Genomic DNA, 11123 nt, shown 5'->3' on the forward strand with positions numbered 1-11123 from the left:
GTATTGAATTTAAACCCTTCAGTTAAACCTCTTATTATTCTTGAATCATTCTCATGAAATCTTGAATAACAATCTAAATGACCATGTCCAGCAAATCAATCTCTTTCTCAAGCAGAAGGATTAGCCCTATATCAATTGATTAATGGCCAGTTAACCAAAAACATTAAGAATAGATAATTTAGAAACCTAATCAAGAATTAATCAATCATATAATAAAGAATTCATTCAAGATACCCAAAAATCAACAACACCCTAGAATTTAGAGTTTAGTTACTCATGATTCTACTAATAATAATCCCTAGATAAAGAGAATTCATCATGAAGAAAGAATGAATTAAAGAATTAAAGAAACGATCTCCCTTCACCGTAACCGGGTCTCAATCATGATCTTCTTAACCTTCACCAACGAATTTCAGGTTGACCTCCTACTCAGAATCACTTTCCAACTGAGTGCTCTCTACCCTAGGTCGAACTCTCTCCTAAGAACTCTTCTCTAAAACTCATCTCTTTCTCAGACGACGCTACTACTCTTTAAGAAGAATTATTGCAGCGTTGCACGCTACAATTGCTTCGAACGTCAACATTGCAACACTACAATTCAACGTTGCAACACTGACATTCGAAGCAATCGTAGCGCGCACTTGCCATCGAAGCATTGCAACACTGCATGGCAACGTTGTGACACTACCCTGTTCTCTACTCTCGGGTCTTCAACGTTGTGGGGCAGCATTGCAATGGAAGCTCAACGCTAACCCCCATTTTTTCTTCTAAATTCTGCCTCTTTTTCTTCAATTTTGGCCTCTAGCTTCCCTCCTAATTCCATAGTTGACCCCTAGATACTCATATTTGGACTTTTGCCTCGAGTTTTGATCATTTTTGCCCAATTTGCTCCCAATGTTTAGTTTCCTAAAATCACTCAACAAACCACATCAAACCATACAAAACTAGCAATAGTAATTCCATAATTGAAAGTAACTAAAGCACTTTTCAAGTGCTTTTCACTTCCCTTTGGAATTTGACTGATTATTATGTTGACTTCTACCCTTTGATACTGAAAGTCCTTCCTTTTAAAATTGTCTCCAGGGAATCGTGCTAGCATTCAACAATATGACATTCTTGCACATTGAATTCTTCTCAGCCTTAACTTGAGAAAGTTCACGCTTCAAATCTGCAACAGTAGACATAAGTCTATGATTGTTAGCTATCAAGGTCTCAATTCTTTCTTTTTACATATCAAGATCTTTCTGATCGTTTTGCCATTTGAGAAAAGAGCATCATAAGAAGGATTTGCAGACTTCTGACTTGCAAGATTGTGAACATTTTCTAAATACACATCATACTCAGAAATCTCACATGACAAGGTGTTTAAAGAAATGTTACTAACAAGTGCTTTGACATCATCCTCCGAGTCATTACTATCTTTATATTCAGCATCAGTCAGGGTTAAAACATTGCCTTTGCTCTGTCTTTTTAGAAATTTGGACATTCAGCTAGAATTTGACCATATTCGCCACACTTTCTGCATTTGAAGTTCTTTTCTTTATGAGAAAATAAATTACCTAAATTTTCATCTTCCTTCTTACTATTCTAAGATCTGAATTGATTGAGAAGAGTAGAGCCTCCAGACTTATTGTTGCTATATGCGTCAACCTCTTACCAAAGTGTTTTAGAATACGATTAAATTTTTTTAAGAGCAATGATATAGATTCAGCAAGAGAATCTTCTTACTCTTTACCAACGTCAACAAGCACTTCTTTAACTGAGGATTGAAGAGCAATTTCCCTATTCTTCTTCTCGGTCTTTCCATCTAGAGACATCTCAAACGTGAGTAAGATGCCAAATAGCTCTTTTACTCTCATCTTTGTTATGTCTTGAGCTTCCTCAATGGTAATGACTTTCATATCAAATCTCTTAGGTAGAGACTTGAGAACTTTCTGGACAAGTTTTTCTTCTGAAACTTTCTCTTCAAGAGCGAACAACTTGTTTGCAATGTCTAACAGACAAACATCAAATTTAGTGATGGATTCTTCATCATGCATTCTAAGGTTTTCAAACTTCGATGTCAATAATTGCAATTTTGACATCTTGACTTTAGAAGTTCCCTCATGAGCCATGGATAAGATATCCCGTGCCTCCTTAGTAGAGATACAAGTATTATTTAGTCTAAATATGTTGCGGTTTACTCCATTAAATATGACATTCAGCATGAGAAATCTCCAACGAAGCTTCATCTTCTTTTTAAGACCGCTGAGAATTTGACTCCAAGATTTTCTTTCCATCATCAGTTTTGATGGTAGGAAGAGACCACTTAGAGACCACAACCTTCCAAGTTTTTCTATCTATCGACTTCAAAAAGGTTGTCATTTGAGCTTTCCAATATGAATAATTTGTTCCATCTACTGGAGGACGAGTGATAAAGCCACCTTCTTTGATCCCATCCATGATTGAAGCACCTGAGGTAAAGGTGACCCGCTCTGATGCTAATTAAAGTAGTGTTAGGATGACTCGTCATCTGATATACGAATATTAAATGGAAAACATTGACAACCATTGTATTAACAAAAATATTAACAACAAGTAAAGACACACAGAAGTTGGTAACCCAATTCAGTGATGATCCACCTACGTCTGGGAGCAGTGTACGCAGGATAGATAATTCACTAATATTAAAGAGTTAAATAGTTTAAAATGTAGTACCTATCTGTCGTGACTCACGTAGAGCTCAACTCACTAACCATCTAGGCTCTCCCTAGATGTGAGACTCCCTCTCAAGTGTACTTAGCCTCCCCCTAAGTTTAATAATATTAGTGTTAGACACTTCGGCTTTCCACAGTGTATGAGACTCACCTCATTGAGATATCTACCCCTTAGTCTGCGAAGTCCATTCACTAATGAATCTTAGGATCCCCTAAGATGGAGAATTCCTTTTCCGCAACTGAGTCTTAAGGTGACAGCAATGGCTTAGGTTCTCCCTAAGACCATGATTTACTTCAAAATGTTGTACTTCAACAAATGAAGAACTTGCGTAACGGAATAATGAACAACGAACAAGAACACAATGTAGAACAATTCAACCGTTGAATAGAAATCGTCTTGCTCAATAAAACAAAATATGGTTGACCTAAAAGGACAACATAATTCTCCTTTAAATAATGGAATCCAAGATAGGAAACAAATCTCCATTTGGAATAGAAAGATTGCACTTCAATAAAGGAAAGTACCAGACAAAATATTACAACCGAATAATTCCAAATAAGAACAATATTGTGTAGAAAGATACACTGTTGTCACAAACAGGTGTTAAGAATTTATTTGAGACATCTGCAAAAATCACTGCCTTAGAAAAAATATAAAGCCAACTAAACAAAACTCCAACAGAAGAAAACATTTTTTTTCCAAAATTAAAAGAAAATACAAATTAAGCATGTTGTAGAAATAAAAATTAAAAAAAAAAAAGTTAAACTTTGAAGAACTATTCTTTAATTTTCGCCAAGACTTTTCGCACACTACTACTCAATAGCTTGAACACCACCAAAAAGTTCGCTATGTCTTAGATAAGAATGCAAGTTTATTGGAACCTTTTCTTTTGGAAGAGGGAAGAAAAAATATAGAAGAAACCTTTTCTTCAGTAGGTTGTCAAAGAGTATTACTGAGAGAGATATCTTTTGCAGAGAAAAAAAAAAAAAAAAAAAAAAAAAAAAAAACGTATATCTTTAACAAATAAAATTGACTTAAATGTGAAAGAGAGAGGGGAAATTATTGTAACTCTCCACCCCTTCCCTCCACTACTTCCTACAATGGGAAGTTAACAAGATTTTTAATTAAAATAATTAAACTAAATCTAATCTAATTTAATTGAAATTTAATTAAACTAACTTAATTAAATAAATAAATTTAAATAAAATTTTATTTAAATCATATTCAAATTCATATCTATCTCATAATCTATAGTTTTAATATGAATCTCAATTCATATTAATTTTAACCTATATTTCTAATATGAATTTCATTCATATAATTTATTATTCGAATCTTATTCAAACAAATTGAATATCTCATATTATATAGTTTAATTTATTGTTATTCAAAATTAACTTTATGATATAATGTATCTATATACATTACATTCATTTATTTGAAAATAAATAATACTTTTTATTTATTCAATAATTTGTTTACAAATTTATAGACTATGAGATTTAGGACATAAATTTCAACAATGTGATTGCAACTAGCATAATAATAATAAAAAAAAAATACCAAGAATTACATGTGTGACTGCAAGAGAGGAGGAATTGGAGGAGATTACCAGTTTTAATAATTTTTTATGAATATTGAGTAAAAACCTAAGAGAATGATGGTCATCAAAGGAGAATGTAGCGGCAATAGGGAACAAACCAAATAAATAAGTCTCTTGGCTTGATGGATCTACCTAGAGGACAAGGTGGTCGAGTAGGATAATTATCCAAAATATGACCACTTTTCTGGTAATACCCTGTACTCAATTTTAGGATAATTAACAAATTTATGACCATATAGTTTACAAAAGATGTTGATAGAAGATTCATAAATTATTGTCATTAGCAATGATGGAGAGAATTAAATCGAATAAGCAATTGAACCAAAACTATTAACCATTCACGGAATGGTTGATCGTTGACTAAATTGTTGACTGAATCAAACCAGTTGAATCAATTTTAGTCCATCATAAAAAAAACCTTTGTAAAATTCAGTAGAGGTGTGAATGGCAGACCTGGGCAAAGCTGGACAAATGCTAGAGAGTAAGGTTGGTAGAGAGAGTTGATGTAGGACGATGTGTGCTTAGTGAATCTAGAAAACATATATGAGACACGAACAGAGATGAGTCTAGTACATGAACAGAGGCCTATAATGACAAATCTAGTATTAGGGATGTTCGTGGGTTGGATTGGGTAGGGTTGAAGGACTTTTTGGACCCAACCCAATTGTTTGGGTTGTTAATTTCTTCAACCCAAATAACTCTCCTTAAAAGATGAATCCAACCCAACCCAACCATGAAACATTTGGGTTGGGTTGGTTCAGGTTGATTGGGTTATTTTTGTTCTAAAAGAAAGTAAGTTGTTAATATGATTTAATTATTTTCATATATTGAATTAAGATTAACAACTCAATTTCAATTTATATAATGAATATTTTCTTTCCGAAGTGCTAAGAAACTGTTTTTAGGAGTTATTGAAGAAAAAATTATCTAAAAAAATGATAAAACTTAAATAAATATATGTATATATGATTGTATCATAAGTAAAAAATATACATTATAAAATTAATAATAAGTTCGAGTTGGTTCGGGTCATTTTAGGTGAACTTATGAACCAATCCAATCCACAAAATTTTCATTTATTTAAACCCAACCCAACCCAAGTGAATTGATAACACAACCCAAACCGCATGGGTTGGGTTGGGTTGATCGATTTCTTTGGATCATCGGGTTTTTTGAACACCCTTATCTAGTATAAGCGGCACAGGATGAGTAGAGATGTAACAATATTGAGCTTTGGATATGGGAGTTTTAGACTAATTCGAAATGATAACAAAATGCAAGATGTTAGGCAATAGTAATAGGAGTTAACTAGAAAACTCTACTATGACTCTAATACCATGTCGATTTCTGTATATTATTGATATATTTGTTGCATTTACAAAGATGAATACAAGTGTATATAAGTACACAAAGATATTACAAATAAGAAAAACATAAATTAAGAATATATAATAGAGACTCTAATTTACTAATTTATAGCATAACATATATGGTAACTATACCCTAGAATGCGAATTACTTGTGAAAAAATACTAGGTCCAAAGAATGGTGTCTTTTTCTTTTCTTCTTTTGGTTGGGTTGGTTAAAAAAAAGTTAATGTTGGAAGTTGGGTTAGAGATATAATAATGTTTAAACTAATACTACAAAAGAAAAGGGGGAAATTTAGTCTTAAATTTGAGGATGGCTTGCATTGATTAATGAAGTTTACCTAACATTATCTTAATGGGGTTTTAAGACAACAAAATACAACTAATATATTCACATGATTTTGTCTCTTTATGTTAGTTCCAAATACCCCTCCTCATTTTTGTCTCTACTCGTGTCTTTATCTGTTTTCATAAAAGAACTTCCATAAATAAATAAATAATGAACAATTATAAACTGTAAAAGAATAATGTCAAAATCAACCGATATAATTTTATAATATCGATTTAGAGGTTAGGGGTATTCGTCTACCACATATATTGTAAGAAAAATATATAAGTATAATTGTAATTGTAGTTATTTTAAAAATATATGTTTAACTATATTCAACTTTTTATTAAAAAATATTTTTTTAAGTATATAAAAAGTTATTCCACGCAAATTCATAAGATATGATTTTTGAGTCGTTCTTTATATATAATTTTTAAAGTCTCGTTTGGTAATCATTTGACTTTTGAAAATTAAGTCTACAAATCTCACTTCTATCCATTGGTTTCTTAGTAGGGTTGGCAACGAGGTAGGGCAGGACGGGAAGGATTCCCGTCCCGATCCCGATGGGGATTTTACCCCATCCCTGCCCCCGTCCCCACCATTTCAAGGCGGGGACGGGGCGGGAATTCCCGTTTTCGCTTTTGTTTCCTCTTGGGGATTTTTTTTTAATTTTCTTTTCCTAAAATTCTCTTTAGTTTGGACTTGGACACTTTAGTTGGGTTTAAATTGAACTAAATTAAAAATTAGGCTAAATGTAAAAAATTAAAGATAAATATTTACAAATCTAATCGGGGCGGGGGTCGAGTACGAGGTGGGGATACCCTCCCCATCCTCGCCCTGTCTCTGGTTCGAAACCCTAGTCCCCGATTTGATCCATCCTCGGTCAAACCAGAGATTCCCCACCCGAGGGGTCGAGTACGAGGCGGGGATACCCTTCCCATCCCCGCCCTGTCCCTAGTTCGAAACCCTAGTCCCCGATTTGGCCCATCCTCGATCAAACCAGGGATTCCCCACCCGATCGGGTGGGGCCCCGCGGGAAATTTTGCCAACTCTATTTCCTAGTTTTGTTGGATATATTTTATGAGTGTTTTTAAAAACCAAGTTAGATTTTGAAAACTAAAAAAAATAGCTTTTAAAAATTTTGTTTTTACTTTTGAAATTTAGCTAAGAACTCAACTGTTTTACTAAAAAAAGATGCAAATCAAGCTAAAAAAATTGGAGAAAATAGGTTTAAACTTTAAAAACTAAAAACAAAAAACGAAATGGTTATCAAATAAAGTCTAAGTAAAATTGAGGTTTTTCAAATGAGAAACTATAAAGTTTCTATGCTAAAATTTGTTCTCAGTTCACAAAATCTAGATTCGATAGTCATTTTATTTTTAGTTTTTGGTTTTGGAAAATTATGTTTTTTTTTTTTTTTTTACAATTTCTTTATCACATTATTTCTAACTAAACATAGTTAAATTCTTAACCAAATTTAAAAAACAAAAGATGAGTTTTTCTTTTTAAAACTATTTTTTTCCCCAAAACTTAGTATGGTTTTTGAAATCATTTAGTAGATAACAAGGCAACGAAATCAGTAGGAGAAAGTCGTATTTATAAATTTAATTTTAAAAATCTGACAATTAAAAATCAAATGATTATTAAACGAGACCTTATATTGTGGGAGAAATTAATTTGATATTAACATGAAAATTTTCCAAAAATAAAAATGAAAGTTGTTCATATGTATACTCAACAACCATCATAATTATTTAAAGATTAAAACCAACCAGGATTAATATGCAAGTCAAAGCAACACAAATATAATTTCAGCAATAGGTATATAATATTCAACATCTTATGATATCATTTTCCAATAAAAATAATTAATAATTAAATAAATGAGAGGAAAATATCAGATGTGGGCAGCCTCATCTAATTCAATGTTTTATCTTTTTCTCTTGTCTACTCAATAAGCAAAACATGTGAACCAATAAATGAATGAAGAGTTTAAAAACAAATATTATGTGTTCGAAAACAAAAATAAAATTAAGCATTTTTTATTTTATTTTTCCCCTTCTTTAAAAAAAAAAATAATAACACCTGATCAAATTCATATAAGAAACAACCAATTTTAAGAGAGTTTCACACACGAGCATATATAATATGAAAATATGTGAAGTGGAGTAATTATTTATTTTGAAATTGATAATATAAATATTCTACGATAATTTAATTGATCAATTATATTTCATTTTATTTTCAAATTAAAACCAAATTTACAAAATCACATCACATTCTTATCAATCTACTACTAAATTTGTATGCAACAAACTATTGACAATAATTTTATTGGAAATACAATCATAAAAATCACATCTCCCTAATTTATATGGATACAATTCTATGATTTAGATTCTTATCGATTTCAACAACTTGTACCTACAGACAATCTCTTTTCAATTAATTTTTCAGTTCACAAAATTATTAATACTTTTATTCTAATAATTACAAGTAAAAATAACATGTCTTATGAAAAAAATAAAAATATAGGTAACAACTAATTTATTAAGAATAATGTTTAGGTGCAGTATAGACTACACATAATCCATGCTTCTCTTTTCTTTTAAACAAAAAAACAAAATCAATTTTTTTTTATAAAAATCAATTTCTTTTTATGAAAAATACTATATAACAAATTTTTATTGGACAATTGCCTGGTGGAGTCCATTTAATACTTAAATAAAACTATCGATGAAAGACCTCATTTAAATAATCATTGGATAGTGCAAAATCAAAAGAATTATAGGTTTCACTTCGAATATAACTTATTTAGTTCTAATCAATTTCAAAATAGTTGAAATACTACTTCAGTCTTTGTATATGGTACTTTTGATTTTGTCTAATTTTGGTCTTTATACTTTTGATTTTGATTTATTTGAATATGTGTATTTTCAAAATATTTATTTCAGTTTTTAAACTTTGAAAAACGGACTATTTTAGTATGTTCTTTTTCATTTTTGTTTCATTTGATTGGATTAATATTTAAACCATTTCAAAATTAATCCAACTAGATACCTACTTATCTCTCCAACCTCCAACCTATGATGGTTAAAAAAGAGTCTATTTTTTAAGGAAAAATAAGTTTTAGCTGGAAAAAGAAACTCAAACGAAGTTAAAACGATAATATTGCAATAAAGGTAGGGATTATGATTAATTGATTAGTAAGATATGTATGGGAAATTAATTTTATGGCTATTATAGCATGGCCGTGAACTATAATTAATGGAAAGTGCCCCTCTTTTTAGTTTTGCTTTTAAATCATTCCCTTTCAAACTTCACCAACCAATTTCTCACAAACACAAAATCAAAAACAAAGAGAGAGTGAAAGAATTAAAGAGAGAGTTTCCCTCTTCTTATTTCTCTGAAAAAGAAAAAGAAAAGGATGGAAAAAAAAGCTCATCAAACCAAAGACAATCACAAGCCCAATTCTCCTTTGTGGGATTGTGGAAGCTCTCTCTATGATTCCTTTGAACTCAATTCTTTCAAACGCCATCTTGACTCCGCCATAGCATCAAGAACTTTCTCCATGCCTCACTTATCCTCCGACGACCGCCGACCGCCACCGCCCCGCCCTTGTGTCCCGATGACGATGCCCATGTCCAAGGCTTCTTCCAAGTTCTCCCGGTCACTCTCCAAAATTCTCCGCTCTCTTTTTCGACCGAAACCTAATTCCAACACCTCGATTTTTCGGGCTCAAGATCAACCCAAAGATGGATTCTATGTCTTCTATGAAGTCGGGTCTCTCTCGACCATCCCCGAAGTCCCCGAGGCCGACTTCGGAGCCGGTCTTTCGCCGGAGATTAGCTCTTTGGTGAAGAAGACAGCTTCTGAGAGGTTCACGCCTAGCTCCCTTGGCATCTCATGTGCTTTGAATATTTGAATATGGTTTTTAATTTAAGTTAATTACACCCTAGATACTACTATATATTTGTAGCGTTATTAGATTATATATGGTTCATATATGTATAGAATAATTATGTTCATATGTACTCCTTCCCCTTTTTGTTTTCTTGTAATTTTTGTTTTTAATAATGTTTAGGGATGATAATTTTGCAGCTTAAGCTTGCAAAAGTTTAAAGTATCTCATGTCTTTTTTCTCTCTCTCTCTCTCTCTTTTTAATATATAATTTTGTTGACTCTTTTGGTTACAAAATAATATATTTTTGTATGCAAGCTTGTTTCTGTTTATGGCAATAGAAATAAGCTTCATCAGAGAGGCTTAATTTTTTTTCTTCTCTGAAATGTATTTGAAGTTAATTTCCCAATTTTATTATTCGTTTGAGTGATAAATTTCAATCAAATTTGATTTAAATAATTTATGGTCTAGTAAAATGGAGAGTTGGTCAATGATTTCATGAAGACTCAACTTTTTTTATTTTTTGAAACAACTTGAAATTAAAAAATATTAATTACCCATATCATGAGTTTTCTAAATGGGATAGTTTTACTAAAAACTATTATTAAGTTTCGTCATAGTTTCTTGGAGGACTTTAACTAGTAAAACAATAATAATATATATTCAATTTGATTAACTAAAAGAATAAATAAATTAAGATCTAAATAACCTCAATTAATGTAATTTTAATGCCACTTCCAGTTCCATCTATTTATTTGGGTTTTGTTAAAATATAACATAGTATTATTGACCAACACTACACTATAAGAAAAATGAGTTCTCCCGACGCTTAAATCGAACGTTGGGAGTTTGGTCGTCGGGAGAACAGTCTCTTCGACGCCATAAAGGCCCATCGGGCATTTAATATGATAGTTAAGATATTTTATCATTCATTGGTTAGCCTTAACGCTCACATATTTTATTACTTTTTTTAAGAAACAAAAAAATAAATTTGCTAATATATATATATTTTTTTTTTAAAGTGAGCAAAAAATTTTATTTAAAAAAAGTTGATAAGTTAAAACGTGTATAACTCAACCGACATATGTTATCAAGTGATAGATTTAATCCATCTCGTATTTTAAAAAAATGGAAAGATTTGATCTCCACTATTACGTTTAACTTAAAAAGAAAAAGAAAAATATAAATTTTTTTTTTAAAAAAAACATACTTTGTTTTCTTATTTTT

General features: G+C 31.2%; 1 protein-coding gene across 1 annotated transcript; it reads left to right on the top strand.

Moving 5' to 3' along the window:
- The first annotated feature begins 9167 nt into the window (after positions 1 to 9167).
- On the top strand, positions 9168 to 10121 carry LOC150038744 (uncharacterized). The gene has a single exon (XM_090311034.1). The coding sequence runs from the start codon at positions 9423 to 9425 to the stop codon at positions 9918 to 9920; it is 498 nt and encodes a 165-aa protein (XP_090167160.1). The 5' UTR covers positions 9168 to 9422; the 3' UTR covers positions 9921 to 10121.
- The last annotated feature ends 1002 nt before the right edge of the window (positions 10122 to 11123 follow it).

Source organism: Benincasa hispida, chromosome 1 (genome assembly GCF_027475165.1).
Source record: "Benincasa hispida cultivar pf3 chromosome 1, pf3_genome.v1.1, whole genome shotgun sequence".
In the NCBI taxonomy this organism is placed as follows: domain Eukaryota; kingdom Viridiplantae; phylum Streptophyta; class Magnoliopsida; order Cucurbitales; family Cucurbitaceae; genus Benincasa; species Benincasa hispida.

Bases quoted from the DNA above. Each gene is read 5' to 3' on its own strand.
- LOC150038744 (XM_090311034.1), top strand. From the start codon at position 9,423: ATGGAAAAAAAAGCTCATCAAACCAAAGACAATCACAAGCCCAATTCT.